This window comes from Apus apus, chromosome 1 (assembly GCF_020740795.1).
Source record: "Apus apus isolate bApuApu2 chromosome 1, bApuApu2.pri.cur, whole genome shotgun sequence".
Lineage (NCBI taxonomy): Eukaryota > Metazoa > Chordata > Aves > Apodiformes > Apodidae > Apus > Apus apus.
This window is the reverse complement of record NC_067282.1, coordinates 128,913,488-128,936,317: the sequence shown is the minus strand read 5'-3', so window position 1 is coordinate 128,936,317 and position 22,830 is coordinate 128,913,488. Positions and strand designations below refer to the sequence as shown.

The 22,830-nt window shown below is 38.8% G+C and overlaps 1 protein-coding gene across 8 annotated transcripts in view; it reads left to right on the top strand.

Annotated features, from left to right (window-relative positions):
* Positions 1–21,428, top strand: part of CCDC91 (coiled-coil domain containing 91) — a 132,187-nt gene extending 110,759 nt beyond the window's left edge. For all 8 annotated transcript variants that reach the window (XM_051628772.1, XM_051628744.1, XM_051628782.1 and 5 more), the window contains one exon: positions 20,255–21,428. In XM_051628772.1, coding sequence (XP_051484732.1) covers positions 20,255–20,377 — 123 coding nt within the window. In that variant the 3' untranslated portion in view covers positions 20,378–21,428. The remainder of the gene's footprint in view (positions 1–20,254) is intronic.
* The last annotated feature ends 1,402 nt before the right edge of the window (positions 21,429–22,830 follow it).

Here is a 22,830-nt window from a genome sequence, read left to right as displayed (position 1 = left end):
AGGTTATCATAGGCAAGTGAATCTAATAATAATGTGTCTGGACCTACAAGTCTTATTTTTACTATTTAATACACAGAATTCCCCCAATAAATAAAATTGTTTAACAGTGCATAAAGGAGAGTGAACAAGAAGGAAGAGGATTTATTTGCAGAAGTAATAAAGGAAACAGGCTAACTAGGAGTAATAAAAATGACAGAAATGGACAAAGAGAAACATGCCATGCAGAAGAGTTACCATATATTTAGTGTTCAGGCCAAGATTTACAACTGAGATTTCAGTTTCTGTCTTCAGGAATGGAAGCAAAATAAACAAGTTAATAAAATAAAATCAAGCCTTTTTTAAAAGGTGATATTGGTTGGTATCCTGAATCATCAGTCAGTTCAGAAATGTGTGGTCTGTTAAGGATAGTAATTTGCTAAAGAATATATAGAGTCTCTGAAGTCAAAGATGAATGGCCAGGTATTGTCATGGTTATATCAAACATAATCTTGTCTTAGGTTTATGCCTTTTACTTCAATTGCAAAAAGTAAATTACTTTTAGGGGTGGTATTACAAATCTGTCTTTTCATTAACAGTTCTGAACTTGTCCAGCCAAGCAGGGCAGTGAATTTTTTTGTACCTTTGTTATATAAAATTTGCATGTCTTTGGGGTTGTTTTTTTCTGTGAAACAAGCTATTACAAGTATTTTCAATTTTGATTTTTCATTTCTTGCTTTGTTTAGATTCAGGACCAAAGAATTAACCAACATTAATTCACTTTTATTAGTAAAGTAAGATAATAGAAATGGAAAAAAGGTGATGAAAGGACTTAAAACTGAAAAGAAATGCTGTTATGTCTCCTGATACTAAACAAATGACACCTTACATTAAAATCACTCTCAAAATAACCTTTAGAGACACTACATATAAATGCTCGCTCATTCTTAAATTTTAAATTGGATTTTCAGCTTTCCTTACCTCATAGCTCAGTTCTTGCTCTCTGTGGAAGAATGCGTCTTCCTTTATCAGCACTTTTTACTAATACTGGTGCAGGCCAGAGTTTATTAGGGAATATTTTAAGGACTAAGCTGTTTTTTCAAATGCCATCCATCAGTTAAAAATGAATAAATAAATAAATAAATGGAGATGGTGATTTTGCCTACGTTTTTTGACAAGAGATCTCAAAAAATGCATCTCCCCCTCTACTCCGCCCTTGTGAGGCCACCTCTGGAATACTGTGCCCAGTTCTGGGCTCCCAGTTCATGAGAGAAAGGGAACTACTAGAGAGTCCAGCAGAGGGTTACAAAGATGACTGGGGGAATTGGAGCATCTCTCTTATGAGGAAAGGCTGAGAGAGCTGGGACTGTTTAGCCTGGAGAAGAGAAGGCTGAGGGGAGACCTTATGAATGCCTCTAAGTATCTACAGGGTGGGTGTAAGGAGGATGGAGCCAGACTCTTTTCAGTAGTTCCCAGGGGCAGGACAGGGGGCAACAGGCACAAGCTGGAACACAGGAAGTTCCATTTAAGGATGAGGAAAAACTTCTTTACAGTGAGGGTGACAGAGGCTTGGAACAGGCTGCCCAGGGAGGTTGTGGAGGCCCCTTCTCTGGAGATACTCAAAACCCACCTTGATGCAGCCCTGAGTAATGTGCTCTAGGGGATCCTGCTTTAGCAGGGGAATTGGACTAGATGATCCCTAGAGGTCCCTTCCAGCTCTGACAATTCTATGGTGCATGGAGAAAGATGCCTCTGTCTGCAAGGTTCATCATTCTTTAGTATTCTAAGAGAAAATTTTGTGTTGAAAACTAGTATCTTGCATTTGATTATTCAAGGTAAAAACTGCAAAAAATGCCTGAAGTTCAGGGTAAATGTTATCTTTAATTAAATTTATCCACCCTGTTGAGTGGAGACAGCAAATTCCTTCAGGTTGCTGAAATTGCCTGAGAGACTGTCTGTACTTCACTCCTAAAGGCTGGCCAAATAAGAAGATAGGTGTACCTCAACATAGTTGCTCTGTTATTCATCCATCACAGTTATCTCAGAAGATGGTCAATGAATTTTTTTGTAAACAAATCAGACTAAAAGCTCTCCCTTTGCATATTTTAGTGCTGCTGTTGAAATTTTATTTTCATTCCTTACAATATTGACAAAAGTGCCTTAGTTAGCAAGAAGGTATTTAAAAAATTAGATCAGCACAGCAGAAGAGAAATTATATGTGTGGTAGCTGGAACTGGCTGTTATTGTAAAAAGTGATTTGAAAACAGTATTTTTACCAGAAAACATCTTTAAATATCATTTTAATAGACAGTGACAGTGGCTTATTGATCCCTGTTATCAGACAGATAGAAGTGCTGGAGAAGTGTACTGTCACCTTGACATGTTTATGAAAAGAAGGTGGGAATAAGAGAGTGAACTTAAGCAGATGCTGGTGTGAAATATTTCAGTAACAGTTACAATATTAAAATATCTTATCACTGTGAATAGGAAGGACCCTTCTTGGAAAGCTTGTTACAGATTGGCAGCTTTCATGTATTGATCTGTTTGTGTTGAGTCATTCGCAAAATAATGCATCAAACCCAGCAAATTTGTTTTTCAACTCTTGTAGGTAAAATTTATGCCCTTTAGCCTTAGCCAGTTATTATCAGAATTTTTATATGTATTATTGTTTTGCAAGGTTGCTCAATTTCAAGCATCAAGCACAGCTTTCTTCTGAAGGTGAATTGTTTGAATTCAAGTGCAAGTGGAAGAGGTTGTGAAAACCAGCCGAAGTTATTAATCTCAAATGAGTAATTCTTTTTTTAAGTACTTGCTAGATTTTAATGTGACTTAGAACAAAATAAGGTGTCATTACCATTCTTGTTGCTGAATGTTTGGCTTGGCATTTGATGCAAGGCCTCAATTGCAGGCTGAAGTGCCAGCAGCTGAAGCTGAAAACAAGACTGCGGTGGGCAAACTCAAGATTTAATTTCAGAAAGAGTGTTTATATTCTCCCTGGGGCCACATTAATGAGAGTCCAAACCCTAAATGTTACCACCAACACATTTTAACAGACCAGTTTCCCAGTTTTTAAAATGTGGTGTCACCTTGAGTATTTTCCTTTTTAATTTTTGCCCTTCTTCTGATTTTAAAAGAAAAGCCATAAAGCTGTATCTTTTTTGGCTGAATTCAGTGGCATGTTTTGGGAATACAAAGTTCTGTGTAACATGACAAAGCCTCATTTCAAAGCATTTCATCCTATCTTCTGTTTCTGTGTCAACTATTTTAATAATTCAGCTTTAAGTTACCAATGCAAAACTTCATGTTACTATAAAACACCACCATATGGTATGGACTTTGTGTTACAGGGGTCCACATGCTGATGTCCTGAATCAGCCTGATGTCAGAACATCTGTGCTGTGCCTAGGATGAACTTGTGACCAACAGGTCAGTGCCAAGAGAGACAGTAGTGATGGGGTCACTGAGAGTTCCTTAGCTCAGTTTCCTGCTCCTTCATCTGGGCCTGTTAGTAGGATTAAAGAAACATTTACATTGAGGCTTTCGGGGCATTTTCACACTGCTCCTGTACCCAACTCAAAGAGAAGTATAAATCCAAAGGATTAAGTAAGGGATTTTTGTAAAGTTGTAGTGTAAGATGAGTTGGTGCACCTGGCTCTCCTTTTTCTCCTCTGTGAATAAGACATACTGAAGCAGTGTGCTGCATGGGATACAGAAATGAGCATGGCTTTTTTTTTTTTTCCTGAACTTTTACATTTCTAGAATCTTTCAAATGATTGTTTCTAAATATGACAATTAAATGGTATTTTCTGATATAGTATTTCAATCTGTATATCCTATTGGACATTTTTCTTCAGAGGGCCTTATGGCATTTTTCTGCCACTTTTCAATACTGAAACACAGTGCATTTGAGAGAATGTTTAATTTCCTGGGAATTATAGTACTCTGTTCTTAAAAAAGGAAAGGGGAAAAAAAAATACAATTCTCTGCCACTTACTTAGGTTCATTAAAATCCAAAGGAAATTGTTAAATAATCAAAATTATAATTTTCAGTCTCCTTGAGTAATCATTTATGCTGATGAAAGCAATGTAGTTGAAACCACATACATAACCTATTGTATGGTTTTTTGCAATTACTTTAGAGTAGAATTGCCAGAGCTTGAAATTATTTGCCTAAGTAAAAACTGTTTCATATATCTTTTTGTGCCTCACTGCATAAATCTACAAAGACCAAGGTTATCACAGAATGGTTTGTGTTGGAAGGGACCTTAAAGATCATCGAATTCCAATCCCCCTGCCATGGACAGGGACACCTCCCACTAGACCAGGTTGCTCAAAGCCCCATCCAGTCTGGCCTTGAACACTTCCAGAGATAGAGCATCCACAGCCTCCCTGGGCAACCTGTGCCAGAGTCTCACCACCCTCACACTAAAGAATTTCTTCATAATATCTAAACTACCTCTAGTCTCTTCAGCTTAAAGCCATTACCCCTCATCCTCTCACTCCATTCCCTTGTAAAAAGCCCCTCCCCAGCTTTCCTGCAGCCCCTTCAGGCACTGGAAGGCTGCTGTAAGGTCTCCCTGGAGCCTTCTCTTCTCCAGGCTGAACAGCCTCAACTCCCTCAGCCTGTCTTCAGAGCAGAGGTGCTCCAGCCCTCTGATTATAATCTTTGTGGTTCTCCTCTAGACTCCCTCCAAAAACTCTATGTCCTGTGTGTTGAGGGCTCCACAACTGGATGTGGTACTCCAAGTGGGGTGTCACAAGGGTGGAGTAGAGGGAGAGAATCCCTCAACTTGCTAGCCTTCCTTCTTTTGATGCAGCCTAGGAGATATTGCGCCTGTACTCTTTAGTCAGGCAAGATTCCAGTGTAAACTGAAATCAAGTGGAGTTATTGCTGAGAAAATATTGTGCTATCAAAGCCAAAAGGGGAGAAAATAGCAGGATGTATTATATTATTGAACAGTGAGATGACAGGTTACTACACTATTTCAAAAGTATTCTTGTGATTTACATGTATTGTGTGTTTAATCCAATGTCCATCATGATTATTCAAAGAGGTGTATCAATTTTGGATTGGGTCTGCAATCACATCATCATTCAGCTTGCCCTGTGAGTATAGACTGTTCACATTAATAAAGGTTTGCAGTGTACACTGTACTAATGTTACCCAGATGTATCCATCAGTGCATTGTTGATGTTGTTTTTCACATAATGAGGTGATGGAGCAACACCTGAGGTCCAAGGAAATGCAACATCTGTCATCTAAGGTCTCTGTTCTGCAAATATTTGATAAGCAGAAGAGACTTCCATATTTCTGTTGCCTGTTAGGAAGGCTGTGTGTGACAGGACGGAATGATGCATCCCTACACACCTCCTGTCCCCTGTGAGTGAGGCTGTCTTGTATTATTCATGATTCATCCTTCAATTTTATAATTGAACAGTATCTTATACTGTACTTCTGGAAATCTGAAAATTAGAACTAGAACTTTTTTTTTTATTGGTTGTTTTGCATTCTGTACAAATGTCTCACAACTTGGTTTGAGATCAAGCAGACAAAAAAATCCAAGTTCTTAATTAGATGTGTGGAAGTAATAATTTTCACAGAATCTTAGGGGTTGGAAGGAACCTCAAAAGATCCTCTAGTCCAACCCCCCTGCCAGAGCAGGGGCACCCAGAGCACATCACACAGGAACGTGTCCAGGCAGGTTTTGAATGTCTCCAGAGAAGGAGACTCCACAGCCTCTCTGGGCAGCCTGTTCCAGGGCTCTGTCACTCTCACAGGGAAAAAGATTTTCCTTATATTTACATGAAACCTCCTATGCTCCAGTTTGCACCCATTGCCTCTTGTCCTATCACTGGACATCATTGAAAAAAGCCTGGCTCCATCCTCCTGACACCCTTTACATAATTGTAAACATTGATGAGGTCACCCCTCAGTCTCCTCTTCTCCAAACTAAAGAGACCCAGCTCCCTTAGCCTTTCCTCATCAGGGAGATGTTCCACTCCCTTAATCATCTTTGTGGCTCTGTGCTGGACTCTTTCAAGCACTTCCCTGTCCTTCTTGAACTGAGGGGCCCAGAGCTGGACACAGTACTCCAGATGTGGCCTCACCAGGGCAGAATAGAGAGGGAGGAGAACCTCTCTTGACCTACTAACCACACCCTTTCTAATGCACCCCAGGATCCCATTGGCCTTCTTGGCCACCAGGGCACATTGCTGGCTCATGGCCATCCTCCTGTCCACCAGGACCCCCAGGTCCCTTTCTCCTACCTTGCTCTCCAGCAGGTCAGCCCCCAACCTGTACTGGTACGTGCGTTGTTCTTGCCCAGATGCAAGACTCCGCACTTGCCCATGTTGAATTCCATCAGGTTTCTCCCTGCCCAACTCTCCAGCCTGCCCAAGTCTCGCTGAATGGCAGCACAGCCTTCTGGTGTGTCAGCCACTCCTCCCAGTTCAGTGTCATCAGCAAACTTGTTGACAGTGCACTCTGTTCCCTCATGTTGATGAATATTTTTAATAGTACTGGTCCCAGTACTGATCCCTGAGGGGCTGTACTAGATACAGGCCTCCAACTAGATTCTGTCCCATTGACCACTACTCTCTGACTTCTTCCCTTCAACCAGTTCACAATCTACCTCACTACCTGATCATCTAGACCACACTTCCTCAGTTTATCTTCAAGAATGCTGTGAGAGACAGTGCCAAATGCTTTACTGAAATCAAGATAAACCACATCCACTGCACTACCATCATCTCTCCACCTGGTTATGTGCTTATAAAAGGCTGTCAGGTTGGTTAAACATGACTTTGCCTTGGTAAAACCATGTTGACTGCTCCTAATGATTCTCTTATCCTTGATATGCATGGATAGAGCAATGAGGATAAATTGTTCCATCGCCTTTCCAGGGATGGAGGGGAGGCTAACCAGTCTATAGCTACTTGGTTCCTCCTTCTTTTTGAAAACTGGAGTGGCATTTGCTTTCCTCCAGACCTCAGGCACCTCTCCTGTTCCCCACAACTTACCAAAGACAATGGAGAGTGGCCAGCTCCCTCAGCACCCACAGGTGCCTCCCATCAGGACCCATGGATTTATGGATGTGCAACTTGTGACTCTTGTCCATTAGGCATTTTCATTAAAGCTTTGGCTAGAATAAGAGAAACTAATTTAAAAAACAACAAAAGCAAACAAACAAACCACCAAAAAACCCCCACAAAACCAAATCAAACCAAACCAAAAAAACCAAAACAAAAAAACCCACAAACAAAACACAAAACCAAAACAAGACAAGAGACTATGGATCCTTTTGTATGAATTAACATGGATACCTATATCTTACCATCCTAATGAGAAAGTGAGACAGGTCAGCTGAAATGTAAAGGTTAGACATTAATATTCTACTAGACTGAATAAGTGAATGCTTTGAGGACGAGAAGTTGGTGAAGATTATATGATTCCTATTAAAATAAAATCTTTATTCATTTAATGTCTTTTTCTTTCAAATTTATTGCTATGCTTATAACCAATTTCTATTCCAATGTTTTGTATTTAACTGCCATTTCATAATTCACAATTTCTAGATACGTGTAATTAGGTGTTTTGGTAACAGAGCAATGGTTATAAATTTGTTGGGTTTTTTTTAGTTACTGTAATCCACATTACTTCATACTAGATGGAAAGCTTAATCAGTTCAATATGATCAACTTGGATTAATTAAAGCTAAGCAAATCGCGTGCAGTTTTATTTTCTTAGTCATAGGTCAACTTCTTGGCTTTTTTTGTAAGTTCCTGTTGTACCATTCTCATTGACACCAAGGGGGTCCTAAATCATCTTAGAAACTTAATGATGGACGTGCTCAGCAAAGGCATTTTGGCATGCACCTACAAGGCTGTCAGATTGCAAGAGAGAAGAGGCAATTGTTCCACTCTGATCAACATTGCTGTGAGTTTCCAGTGCAAAGGTCAGAAGTTGGGTCAGTCTCTTCTATGCCCAGATTTCTGTGATACCGTTTTCATGACATTAGAATTGAGCCCCAAAGAGACAAGGACAGAATACACAAACCCCTTTTTTCCATTGTGTTTCCGTGACGTGCAAAGACACATGGATTTGTGTTGTGAAGATCCAGAACTCACATGTGTCTTAATACAATTTAAAAACAATCAATCAAACAAAAGCAGTTGTGGTCTGTAGAATGTCTCTGTCCATGTAGCACAATAGGATAAGCCTAGAGTAATTGCAGGGCCACCACAAAGTCTCATTGCTTAACAAATTCTCTTAACTGTTCAGTTCGAGAGGGAATTGATTTATTATTTTGTTCACTGCACAAATAAAGTAGATAACTTTAGGCATAAAGGTGGTTTATTCTGTTTCTAAATGTGGTATGTACAGCTGAGAAATACTCAGTTCAGGGTTTGTTTGGGTTTTTTTGTACTGCTCCGTATTTACACCCAAGTTATTTTATGTGGAGGTCATAGAATGTCTTGGGTTGGAAGGGACCTCTGAAGGTCATCTAGTCCAGCCCCCCTACAATAAGCAGGGACATCTCAAACTAGACCAAATTGCTGAGAGCACCATCAAGCCCGACCTTGAATATCTCCAGAGGTGGGGCCTCCACCATCTCTCTAGGCAACCTGTTGCTTTAACTTCACTAGTTTTATCTGCTTAGTTTTTTAGGTCAGGTTTTTTTACTGGTTTTTTTTTTTCCTGTTGTGGTTTTAGCTGAGGAATTACTGGAAGCATTTCAGAATTGGTTATATGCAGGAATTTTCAAGCTATTTTTCTCCCAAATCTTGCAGATTCTTAGCTGTGTTTTTCAGGTGCATCTTTTACTGTTTGTACCCTGCTGCTGAACTGGGATTTAAAAAAGTCAATGGGAAATTTGGCATTACCATGTTTGTTTTGATGAATCTATTTCCTGCAGTTGGATTCCTGCAGCACAGCTGGTGGGATCAAAATTTTAGACTTAATCATGTTGTCTATGAAGCTAGAGAAACATGCAAAGAAGCTTCAATGATTTATATATATAGTTAATAGGTTTATATGTTATTTTTCTGCTTTGTCTGCAGGCTACTCACTCGTATTATGTGGTCAAGGGTATTTTTCCCTCTCTTGCTCCCCCTGCCCTGCTTAGCAACAGTTTTGTTTGTGTTTGTGGTTTTTTTATTCTTTTGTTTTTTAATGTAAAATAAGGTATTGCCAAGGTAAAAAACCCTACTATTCTGTTTGTGGTTGTCTGTGCTTCATTATGTTGTTTCACTCCAAAGCCTTAATACGACTCTGTGTCTGGAAAAGAAGCAGAATAGCTAATCTAGTAACCAGAGGAAGCTGCTTTGGGGGATATACTGTACTCGTGGTGTTGAGAAGTCTCCGCTGACTGGCAGTTGCAGAAGTAATTTGGAGTTGTGTAGAACATCAAGCCTGTAGGTTATTATGTTCTAATGGTGATATTTTCCTTCTCCTTTAGAGTCTTCTGCTTGTGGCGGTCTAAGTGATGACCTGCTGAGAGCCATGGGTACTCAATCTATGTGTGTTTAGAAACAAGGAGGTCTTGTCTTTGGTGACATTGTTGCAGCTGCAGAATTATGAAGTGCTTCTGCAGCAGCTGTTCTGAATTTTGCTGTAGTAGTTTTGTCTTCAGATTCCAAACTGAGGTTTTCAAGTAAAATGTGTCTGTCAGTGAAAAGAATTAGGAAAAACTGCAATCCTCTCAGTACTGAAGAAGTCCAGTAGTAAGTGTGGTCTCAAAAATGCTTCTCTGAATAGCAGAAAATTAATTTTTGTTCCCTGAACCTTAATGCTTAATTACTTATTTTAATGCTTACCACTGACTTACCACTAAATTTATCACAGATTCACTGCAGGTTGATTTTCCTTATTGAATTTCTTAATGTGAATCCATCAGCTGTAATCTACAATGGTAGTTTTAGAAAGATATCTGTTTTTCACGTGCTATCATCATTGTCTATGCCTTGAAGTACGTATTGTTTCATCCTGTCACATCTTATAATTAAAGTTTCATTAAAATACAAACTGAAAACCTGACTAGTAAACCAAGTGTTCCTCAAAACTAGGAGGTAGGATTTTTCTCCTGCTCCTTCAGTATGTACCATACTCCAGTGTGTTGTTAGGACACACTTTGCTTTAGAGATAGCTAATGGCCAATAGTATTGCAATGTCACAGGAACCATCAGATAATCATAACTCCAGTCTCATTGATATCTGATAGCTGCTGTCTGACTCCTTATGTTATCTGTAGTTTCAGCTTTGTATATAACATTGCTCTTCACCTTCCAGTCTAAAACAATGATTCTCTGTGAGGTGTATTATTAACCCTCTGTTACAATTCTTATTAGAGGCAAGGAAATTGTACTCCTGGTGAATAACCTATTAATGAAGAATCACATTATATCCAGTTATTTAGAACTCACTCATGGCAATGGAATAGCAGTTATGCAACTACGGAGACATTTACCACAGGGCTGCTTTGTCATGTACATGATTGGGGTAGTTTTTTCAGTTTGTATCCACTGCAAACACTTATGTGGCTTTGATTATTTTGCATACTTATTCCAAGATCTTGTAAAATACATTGTCAAAGTAGAATGCTTTTATTAGCTGTTTTCCTTTCAGTTAGGCTTAGTAAATCCAGTTCTGTAGATACCATCTTAATACTGCAAGGCAATTCTGTGAGCATGACTCACCATGAGCCCATCAGATAACCCTTTCTTATTTGGTTTTATAGCAATAGTAAATCTTATACATAAGATTTCTGTTGATTTTAACCAAACATGCTTACCCTGGATTGATTTGAAACCCGTGTGCATACTGACAAATGAAGCACATCTTTGGTACCAAATCTAAGCACCCAGCCCTGCACTCAGAGCTTTTCAGGCAGCATGATCTGATAATCTTCAATTGCTTTCCTGGAGAGATCGTAATTTGTGGTTATGAAGCTCCACAGAAGCCTTGTGTAATCTCTGCCAAGTCATTTGTAGCCATATTAAAACAGCATGAGATAGTGTCTAAGACTGCCTTGAATACTTAAAACAGTTCAAGACTTAAAAAAACCCCAAAGTATTAAGGACTTTTACACTCTATGAGGAATCTGGATCTGACAAGCCTGGACAGAAAGCAGTCTGAGTCACTTACAAGTCATTTCTTTAGGTGTTGTTCTGTATCTCTAGTTCCCTCTTCTATACCAGAGGAGGTGATCTGATGAATTTGGCCCTTATTTACATTGTGATCAATCTTCTGCTCTGTGCCTAACTTGTGGGGACTGAAATCTAGTGTATATCAGATGCTGTGCAGACACTTGCCAGACCAAATGCTAACCATTTATCATTCAGAGATTTTGCAGACACTGTTGGAGTTCCATGCTGAGTAGAATCAGAACTTGCTCAGGACATACAGCCTAGATTCACTCACATAGCTTCATTTGTAGAACAGTCCTAATAGCATTCACAGAAATATGTGAGTCAAGATGCTGAGTATCAACAGGAATAACATAAAAGGATTTTTAATAAATAGGGGATGATTGATATCTCCGTGATTTTTGTCCATCTCAAATAATTTCTTGCTTTTTTTTTTGGAATACTCACAACCAGTAGAAAATACTGTGCCCAGAGGAAAATATTAATTGGTCCTGTGTGGCATAACACATGGAAGTGGTGTTTATTTGAAGCAATACCAGTCTAAGTGAGTGTTACTCAGCCTGTAGTCTATACAACGTTAGAAGCAGCCTGCGAAATAATTATATTAACTTCCAACAAATAATGATTCCAATAAATTGTTATCTATTTTATTAGCAGAAATTTTCTTCACTTTCTTAATTTTAAAGTAGTCTATTCAATGCTCTTCAATCATTAAACAGGAAAAGGACACAAGGTGGTGATACAGGTATTTCGTTTTTCTTTGTGTAGAAGGAGAAGCAGGATGTATTGACACAGAAGATAACGTGTGTTAGAGCAGAGGTTTCCTCATAAGAGGAAACCAGAAATCATAGAATCATAGAATCATCCTGGTTGGAAGGGACCTTTAAGATCATCAAGTCCAACCATAATGTAATCCCTCTACCATAGCCTAATCTACCCGTTCAGTGCATAAATCATGTCACTAAGCACTATATCTACATTTCTTTTAAACACTTTCAGGGATGGTGACTCCACCAGATCTCTGGGCAGCCTGTTCCACTGTTCAACCACTCTTTTGGTAAATAAATTCTTTCTAATATCTAGTCTAACCCTCCCCTGGTGCAGCTTCAGGCCATTTCCTCTGGTCCTGCCTTATTCACTCGAGTAAAGAGGCCAACCCCTACCTCCCTACAACCTCCTTTCAGGTAGTTGTAGAGAGCAATGAGGTCTCTCCTCAGCCTCCTCTTCTCCAAACTAAACAATCCCAGTTCCCTCAGCCTCTCCTCATAGAGCTTATTCTCCAGACCTTTCACCAGCTTGGTAGCTCTCCTCTGGACACGCTCCAGCAACTTGACATCCTTCTTGTAGTGAGAGACCCAGAACTGAACACAGCACTTGAGGTGAGGCCTCACCAGTGCCGAGTACAGGGGCACGATCACTTCCCTGATCCTTCTGGCCACACTATTCCTGTTGCAGGCCAGGATGCTGTTGGTCTTCTTGGCCACCTGGGCACACTGCTGGCTCATGTTAAGTCGCTGTCAACCAGCGTCCCTGGGTCCTTCTCCACCATGGAGCTTTCCAACCGCTCCTCCCCAAGCCTGTAGCTTTGCATGGGGTTGTTGTGGCCAGAGTGCAGAAACGGCAGAGTGCACTTTGTTTCAATGCCTGCAAATAGAAGTGACTCTTAACAACTTTGCACTTCCATTTAGCTTTCATGTAAGCATTAAAAAATCATGTGATCTTGGAAAGAATAGTCAAAGGCTTTGAATCTCAATAGATGCACAGTGGAATGTCACTCCTTAACAGCGACAAGGAAGGCAAGAAATCTGACTGCATTCATATATTTAATCAGTGTTTTCTGTTCATCTGATATTAAGTCATAAGGAAGACATTTGTTTTCTAGAAGTTCAACAAGTTTTTGCAACATTTTCATGTTGGAAACCTTTAAAAGTCAGTGAGATTTCTGTCCACATAAATACACCTTGTGTATTAATATACATGGGTGACTTCAGTGAGAGGCCCTACTACTGTGGTCAGTTTTGCCTGAATCCAAAAATCAGGAGCTTGAGGGCCTCAATTTCTAAGATCACGCAAGTGTGTTTCATTGTATGATGTATTCAGATGCCAAAATACTGTTTGCATGTATATCTGTCTGCTCATCTTTAAGTAGGTTCAATCTGACTGCTAAAACAGCAATCTGTTGTAATAGCAATTATGGTAACTGTATATTTAGTGTATGGCAATAGTCTGTAAATAGCTTGGTTGAGGAGTCCTATGTTTCCAATCAGTTAAGCAGGTAAGTCACCCTGGAGGTTGTTTTTACACTGAAATATTTCCATTAGAGTTTTTATGTACTTAGATAATGCCCATTTTGCACCTTCTGCAGTAGTCTGAGCAGGTGCTGCAAGCATTTTTATTTCCCTTATGCACTCAGTCTAGTTTCCTTGACTGAAAGCAAATTTCTTTCTCTTATTTATATGAAGGAAAGTCGGTATTTTCTTACGTTCCTGTATCCAGCTGGGGGGAGATAGTGGAGATTCTGAGAGGGTTGACAGGGTGTTTTCCCACCACCTTCAGCAGACTAGGCAAATCTGTTTTAAAGATGTATCCAACATATGGTATTATTTTAATGGTTTCACTGATCAAGTTCAGGGCATAAAATCCTTAAGGTTTAGAAGTTGCAGCATTATTTATGTTTAAGGAGAATGAAACATTTTCACATAGCACTGTAATTTATTCAACATCACTCTTTCCTAGAGCTTCAGTCCTGAGCACTGATGGCTTTCTAATGTGTAGCAGATACTGTATAAATTACAGCCATGAAGAACCTTGTTTTTATATACTTAGTAAGTGTTATCAATAGTAGAAATTCACAGGTGGGCAGACAAAAATGTCCTGTTCTGGGATTAACTCTAAAATAAGCTCTGCTACACATATGTACCATATGGATCTGTTTTCCTTCTCATCCGTTATAGGAATGAGAGGAAGTAATTCATTGTTTCCTCATCCAACTTTCAGATTTGCAGGTTCCTCAAGGTAATAATTTTTTATATGGTCTATTTAATGTGCTAGGGAATTTTTAAAGCCTTCTGTTGAATCTGTGGGGAGAAGTTCACATTAGTGCACTGGGAAAGCTCTCTGAGCCCATAGTTTTATTGGAAATATAATCACATAACTGAACTTCTGCAGCCATGGAATTTTTCAGAATCCTGTCACTATGTAAAAAGAAACCCAAAAATCCAACAACAAAGCATCATAAAATTCATACCAAACACCTCATCGTTGACTTTTCCTCAAAGAGGGACATCTACTGATAAAAATATGAGAAGACATTTGTGACTCTGTAATTACACTGTAATGTTCTGCTGAACACTGGGCTTGTTAGCCAACATCCAGTATAGGATATGCAAAGAATCCTAACACTTAGTTGCAATAGTCCATTTCAGTGGATTATTGTGCACCATGAATGTGGGCAGGAGGAGTCTGCAAAAGCTAAGTTTTTAATTATATGAGAAAAGAAATCTTAATTTTTCAGAAATAATTTTCCTCAAAAAATATTTAGAAAGTGGCTATAGATGTAAAATACAGTAATTTATCCACTTTGCACTGAAGTTCAGACCATTGTTCAGAAAGACCTTTACCATATTTTATAATGCAGACTAGCACTAAAACAATTTAAATAAATACTAGATATTATTACAGTTATATATAAAATTATCGTGATCAGGTATGAAAACTACAAGTGATGAAAGTAAAATCAAAACCTTTTTCCTCAACATCTTTGCTCTTTTTTGATGTCTGATCATTGTATTTGTTTGAATCACGTGATCAAAAGGAGACTGCAACTTTTATTCATGTATTACAGAGCTAGAATAGTGAGCTGAATTATATTTGCATACATCAGTCATGTTTAATGAGTTGGAGAATAGTCAATAGAGGAAGCAAAGCACATATGCAGTGAAAAAATATCTTTGCAGGTAGATATTACAAAGGGGAAAATATGAAGAACGTTCAGGCTCAGGTATTTGTGTAAGAAACCGTGGTCTACTTTAGGCATCATCCACGTGAAATGTCACTCCATTTTGCAGAAAATTTTAGCAGTATGATGAAAGCTAAGAAAATGTAGAGCTAAGGATAATGATTGACTTGTTTTGAGCTATGGGCTTTTGAAGCAATACAGTGGAAGATGGATTGACCTTAAATAAAACAGAGCAGGCTTGGGTGAAGGCAGTCAGGTGGTGGCAGTATTCTGCACAGTTTTTTGTGAGCCTTTCCTTTTATTCCCCAAGTCGAATTCTCAGATCCAGTGACAGGAGTTTTCCTGAGGCCTCTGTCTCACTTCAGGGCATGCTTTGTGAGGCTTAAAGGCACATCATTCTGGATGATCTAAGGATATGAATGAGGTGGGAGAGAGCATCCCAGAGAGCATCCCATCCAGTATCTTTCACCAGAAGTGTGGTGGGATCACACTTAGACCTCAAAAGTGGGAAAACCAGCAGTGAATGTGTTAGAATGCCCTGCAATAATCAGCTCAGTTTCGGAAAATGAATGTCTCTCAATAATTGTGGGAATTTCAGGAGTGGTATAGACATTATGTGGTCAGGAACTGCTTTTCCAAGCCAGTTCCTCTCTAGATTGCATATGAGTACATAGAGAGACAACCTGTAGTTCTTAAAACAAAATTAAAAAAAAAATAATCTGTGCATAGTTAAAAAGATACTGTTGAGTAACTTAAAATAATGAAGTTCAGGAACTTTGAGCTGATTAAAGCTGTGCCAGTAGGACATAATGTACAATACTGGGAACTTTGAACAGGATAGATTTCACACGGTGGAAGAGAAACATTGAGGGATAGAGTACCTCTCCTATGAAGAGAGGTTGAGAGGGTTGGGGTTGTTTAGCCTGGAGAAAAGAAGGTTCCTGGGAGACCTAATTATGACCTTTCAATACTTAAAGGGGGCTTATAAAAAAGATGGCAACAGATTTTTTTAGCAGGGCCTGTTGTAATAGGACAAGGGGTAATGACTTTAAAGTAAAACAGGTAAGAATTAGACTAGATACAAGGAAGACTTTTTTTTGCTATGATGGTGGTGAAGCACTGGCTCAGGTTGCCCAGACAGGTGGTACATTCCCCATCCATGGAAATATTCAAGATCAGGTTGGACAAGGCTCTGAGCAACCTCATCTAGGTGAAGATGTCCCTGCTTATTGCAGGGGGAGTGGACTAGGTGATCTTTGAAGGTCCGTTCCAACCCAAACCACTCTATGGTTAGTAATAACAATGGTGATATTATGATGTAGAAAATTACCTTCATGTGGTTGGTCTGGACGAATACTGTGCATTTTTTAGTATTTATAGGATTAGAACAGTTGGGTTGGGTTGGCTGTGCAAATGCTTCATCCCTAATATGTTATTCATACTGATTACATTTGCATATGATTCACCTTCAGTTTGAATTTGCCAGATGCCCATTTATGTTTGTTTAAATGATGAGATCATTCCATGAAGTGAGCAAGACCTAAAAATGTAGAGGGAAAACTGTTTAGAAGAACAAGATTTAATACGCCTTTCTTACATATTTTCACAGCTCATGGTATATTATGCAAGCAGAAGCACAGCAATGCTGAGGCACTGTTCAAAAAAATGTGTCTGTTGCTAATGCTTCATTAAACAAATTATATAACCCAGCTTCATTGGATTGTTTCTACTTCCCAGTCAATTTTGCCATTAATGGGAATGTTATCTCTGCTGGTTTGGTGGGGTTTTTGGTAGTGGGGGAAACCACGGCTGGCTCTGGTAAGAAGCTGAGAATCTCCCCCTGCTCCAAAACCAGCCGAGGAGCCATTTGAGAAACAACAGATGTGCCTCTGCCATTAACATATGAAAAAAACTGAGGTAAGAGCTGAGCAGAGCAAGCAGTGGAAGAAGAGCTGAGCTGGAGAGGCAGAGCGGTGCCTGTAGCTGGTGAGGAAGAAGGGGAAGAAGGTGCCCAAGCAGGTGCCCATGGGAAAGCAGGGCAGGACTGTGAGGAATCCCTCTTCCTGAGGAGGAAGGAGCAGGAGGAACCACCAGCCTGTGAAGTGACTCTAAACCCCATCCCCTGTCCCCCTGTGCCGCTGGGGGGAAGGAGGGAGAGAAACCGGGAACAAAGGGATTTGGGCCCGGGCAGAAGGGAGGGGTGGGGTAACATATGCAAGCCCTGCTCTGTGTGTGTCTGTGTCCTGGGTGTGTGTGATTAGTGTGAAATTACAGTATTATTATTATTATTTTTCCCCAAGTTGAGTCTGTTTTGCCCGGGACCTTAATCGGTGAAGAACCCTCCTTGTCCTTTGTCTCGACCCATCAGCTTCTAGTTGGGTTTGTCCTCCTCATCCCACTCTGTGTCTGTGTGTGGGAAGCTGAGCGAGTGGCCAGGTGACTGTTTCTTTGTTGTCATGTTAGGCCCAACCCACAACATTCTCTTACTGCATACATGCAAACAGAACATTTTCAAAGCTAGCATAATTTTGCTGCTTCTTGTTTTGTGTTATGCGAAGATCCCAAATCTTTTCAAGAATGCTTCATCATTTACTGTAGCATGGAAGAATTTTTAAAACATACTGCTCAAGGCAAAGCTTATACGTAAAGGGGTAACTGAATTCGGAACTTTTATGTTATTGAATTTACATAAACTGTTAACAAGCCATAAACTTTTCTTATGCACAAAGGGAGACTACCAACTAACCACTTGAGTTCAACAAAGATTCCTCAAATGTGTTTTTAATTCATGTGAGACTTTTAAAATCTTTCCCAAGCTTGAAGAAACCCTGATTTGTTCATATTGCAGCTAATCGCTAAACGCATTAAACATTTACATTAGTACTTGGTGAAATATAAATTTAACCATATAAAATTTGAGATTGCTGCTTTGGTAAAGACAGTTAACAGTGGCTAATACCAGAACACACATCTTGTAGGCTACTTTGATCTCCATTAAGGACAGTCTGCAAAAGAAAACTGAGAGTTTAGTCAAAGCTCAATTAGAAAATATCCAGATGATAGAATATGCAATAAAAAGAAACCATTGAATATAAGGTTCATGCTAAGCTACTTCAACTCATATACCTACCAGAATTAACAGAATTTGATGACAAAAAATGTTCAGAGAAAGAGATTTCTCATGTGCACTCTTAAGATGGTACAGGTGATTTTATGTGAATTGCAGTCTGCCCATTTCCCAGAGCGATGCTGGTCACAAGCGCAATGACATCTCCAAGCTTCCTCATGCAAAATGCTCTTTGTATTTTGGACCAGAGAAGAGGAAGGAGGCAAGATACTTTTCAAATGCAGCATCACAACAGCGTGTTTATGTTGTTCATTTGTTCCAGACTCTTTTCTAGATACGGCTTCTTTGGAGCTTAGTTTGCTGTTTCTGAGTCTTTCATTACTTGTCAGTAGCAGCTGTTACTTAAATACATCAAGAGCAGACTTTCCTGAAATTTATTTTGAACTAAATCTGCTTTAAAATCTGTTGTAAATCAGTGGGCTAGGTTCGCATCAGGCTATGTATGGAACACTAGTGTCTGCTTTTCCTGAGAGATGCAAAAATTTTCGCAACAGCTGGAAATTTGCAGAAGGAGAAGCAGTCATGTTACCAAAGAGGAGTTTTATGATTATGTGCCTTCTAAAAATACATGTGTATTCTTCTTGTGACTAGATTTGACACATTTGTCCCTGTTGAAACAAAATGCCAAAATACTCAAACTACCAGAGCTTTTTGATTTTGGTTGTTAGAGGAACTTAAAAGAGCGTCAAATTTCAGGGTCATAAAAATGTTTCCCTTTCTGTATTCAGTCACAGTGCAGCAGCTATATTCTGGGTGCCTTTGCAAAGTCGGAAGGTATCACTAACTTTGCCTTGTACTCTGTATTAATATTTTAAAAGTGTATCTCTTCAAAACCCAAAATGTCCCTTCAAGTGATTATTAGAGCACCTAACTGGACTGGTAAATGATGAGCAGATGCATGCAGAGATATACCATAGAATCAGAGTTTTGTTGAAAGCTCTAATTAAAACTGTGAGTGCTAAATGTATGAGGTGTGATATATTTTTTGAAAAAAATATGGCCACTTCCAGATGATTGCCATCAGTCTGCTAGAGCAGTTGCTCCAGTCTGCTAGGACCACACGGCCTCACATGAGCATTTTGCTCCTCTTCCACAGTTTGAGATGTTGTTTACAGACTTGTGCCCAACGGTTTGACAGAAGTGCAGAGCTGGACTCCTTCCAAATTCCATGGCCTCCTTTCACTTCAGTGGCATAACTGTTAGGTCTCACTAGCCTTGCACCACCACCTTTCAGTCTCACCTTACGTCCTTGTTAGATATGTGTTTAGGTGAATTTGTGGCTAATATAAGGATAGTCAGGTAGAAAACGTCTTTCAATTGAGACATTATTTGTTTGGCATTTGAACTTTAAAGTTCAAATGAAAGGCATTCTGCAGTGCATTTTTTGTACTAATCTTATGAAGTTAAGAAAATTCAAAAAGCTTTTGGTGAACTATTTTAATGTAATTTATATGACACATCCTACCAAGTCTTGTTAATGTGTTCTTATCTTTTTTGGTGGGGAAGAAAGGACCATTGTTTTTACTGCAAGAAAGGGTATAATTCACATTGTTTGACAGAAGGGGACTCCAATAAAATGTTGGAAATAACAAAGTAGGCATAAAATGTTACCACTTTTCCTCTGGAAACTATTTAAATATGATGCCATTTAAATTAACAATGGTCTTTGAATTTTTGCATATGCAGTGTTGATTTTAAAGCAGAAGCAGTATCTTTTATAAAAGCAACAGCTGCAATTTTAAAAGATGCTGAGGGAATGTGTGGCAGCTAGGCTGTTTAGCTTTTTCAGATGTCTTGTGTAGAATTTGGCAGCTGTTGGAAAGTTACTTTTAGCTTTATGTACATTTTATTTTGAAGAAACTCAAATACTTCAGTAAGAAGTTGTTACTAAATTGCACGCATGGAAGTTACTTAGGTTCTTTTGCTGTTACTTTGACATTTGTTTGTTGAGTATAGTTGAATTTTTGCTGAAAAACCCTGGCATTTATGTCTGTATTTTTCTTTTCTTTTTTTTTTTTTTTCTTTTTTTTTTTTTTTTCTTTCAACAGCTTGATGAAGTTGTCCGTCAGAGAAATCTGTGTAGTTTGGAACTTTTCCTCTCTTGTGCACAGAAACAGTTAAGTGTGTTATTAAAGGAAGAGCCAACCACTACAGAGGAAAACAGAGACTGACATTCTCAGGACTGCTGATACAGTGTGATTGATGAAGCTGCAAATCTCAAGCCAGCAAATGACAGATACATTCTGATCATCTGAGATTGTATCATTGATTCAAGATTGATCTGAAACTACACTTGATAGAAGTATTCATTGATTATGCTCTTCTATTATTTATTTATTTCACTACTGTTACCAGATTGCAAATATGAGAGGGAAAAAATCCCTGGAAAATTATTTTATTTTCATTGTATTTTCCCGTACCTCATGATTGAAGTTCTACGTAACTGCAGCAATGAGGAAGATGTTCCCCTATTATGTCTGATTTAGATTTAGCATCATGTGTTGATACAATTTATCAATATTTTTGGTATTTTTAAAATGGAGAAAAGCATTTGATTGAGAAAAGACACAAGTCCATCTCTATTTCCACAGTGTATGGCCAAGTGCATGGCCTAAGGTGAGTCTGAGGAGCTTATTCTTCCTACTTTTGACGTATAACGGAAGAACCAGTACTGAAACATAAGAGTGTTGACAGGCATTTCTTTAGCCTTTTATAAACAACTCTAGATGTAGTAATAGAAAAGTTTAAAAACTAAACCTTGCATCTTTTTAGATTAGTGCAAAACACTGCCATAACCCAACATATAGTATGTATTTTATTCCTGTTTTGCAAGCTAATTGGATTCCAAAAGTCACTTTCCCATGAAAGCACGATTAATATGACTGACCTCAGTTTCAGGAAGAAGATGTGTGTAATTATGTGGAGCCTGATACTGCACTGCCTCAGTGGAATTTCTGACAGAATAAGGAGTGCAGCTTGCTGACCTCGGATGCCCTTTCTAAACCCATTGAAGGAAGTAGAAAAACTCCCCACAGACATTTTTTTTTACTTTGGATCAGGTCATAGGTCTTTCTATTCTTGCTAATGGCAGCACAGAGTGGAATTTCTGTGCCTGCACTCTATTGATTGTAGATTTGGGGCCTTAGTTATAAAAGAAATTCTGAATGAAATGAGGGAAAATAAATGTTCATGCCTAGAAATTTAAATAAACTGAGAATGATATCTCTTATGCTGAACTTGTGATTCAATGGGGGATTTACGGGCATTTTTTAGTTTTCTTCTTATTATTCATTGCTCTTTTGGGTTGGGGTTGGTTTTTTTTTTGGCTGTTTTTTTGCACCCACAGTCACTATTCATAAAAAAAAAATTTGTAACAATAACGAAACACCAAATGGTTGTGTATGTAGTTGACAGTGTGAAATATGTGTTGCAGACAGTTAAGGTTTTTTATTTAAATCTTTTTTTCTGTGCTTCATTTTTTAATCAAAACCAAAGGATTCTTCTTCCATATTCAAAGGTTCACTTAAGAATTAAATCATGCGGGTTTTAGTAGATTATGTCCTCACCCTACAAATGGAAAATAAAAAAAAAGAAATCTGGGTGCTAATGAGTCCCCTACTACGACCAGTGAAATACTGGTCTTTGTCAACTGCACCCTAGGTGGCACAGATGTCCACATGGGGGCTTTTTGAAAAGGACAGTGTAAAACGGAATAGGCTAATGCTGTCTTGCAATCTGGAAATGTGGTATGAGCCAATTCCTAGATGAACTTCAACATTCTTGTTTTTACTTCTAGGCCCGTACATGGCATCGTATTTCTTCTTACCTAAGACCTCAAAGTGTTCCCCATTGATGCCAGAGACTTAGCAGTTTATCAGCATTCTCCTGGTAAAGATTATTGGATTTTGATTTGCAACAATATGTAAAAGCACTTGTTGGAGAAGCTTCTGATCTGAGTCAGTAACAACTACGGTTTATCTTTTACCATATCTTTTCCATCACATGTTTAATCCCATTTCATGAATGTTGTGATTGTGACAAAGAGCTGTAGATATTTTTTCCTAGTTTTGACAAGCCTGGTGCTTTAATCTTTCTCTGTATCCTGCAAGAAAGACTGCAGAATTGGACCACAGACATACAAGATCAGATTGGGAGCTTGGATTGCATTCAAAACTCCAAATCTCTGAGCAGAAATTTAGTTATCCAGCAGAAGAAGACCTACACAGTATGTGAGCTTTGGAGTATGCAGTTGACTTCATCTTCTCTGCATTGCACTGTGGGCTCTAAAGTTTAGTTTTATTTTTCATTATTTCTGCCTAACTACAGGAGAATACAGTCTGTGGAAATTCAGGAAGAGGGAAGGCAGGGAGAACTTTGAAAAACCTAATCTAGCTTCTAGAAGGTGACATCACAATTTCTTTTTACTTTTTTTTTTTTTTTTAATTCCTACATGAAGACTGAAGAATTATGTATAAGAGAAAATCATACATTCAAGGGCTACAGGGTAGAACTCAGTCTGCCTCTGAGGCATGGCTGCTAGTCTAACAATTTTGGCAAAGCTTTTATGTAATGGGAGGATCAAGAAGCCCTAGAACTAATCCTTAGAATTGAAATACAAGAACTA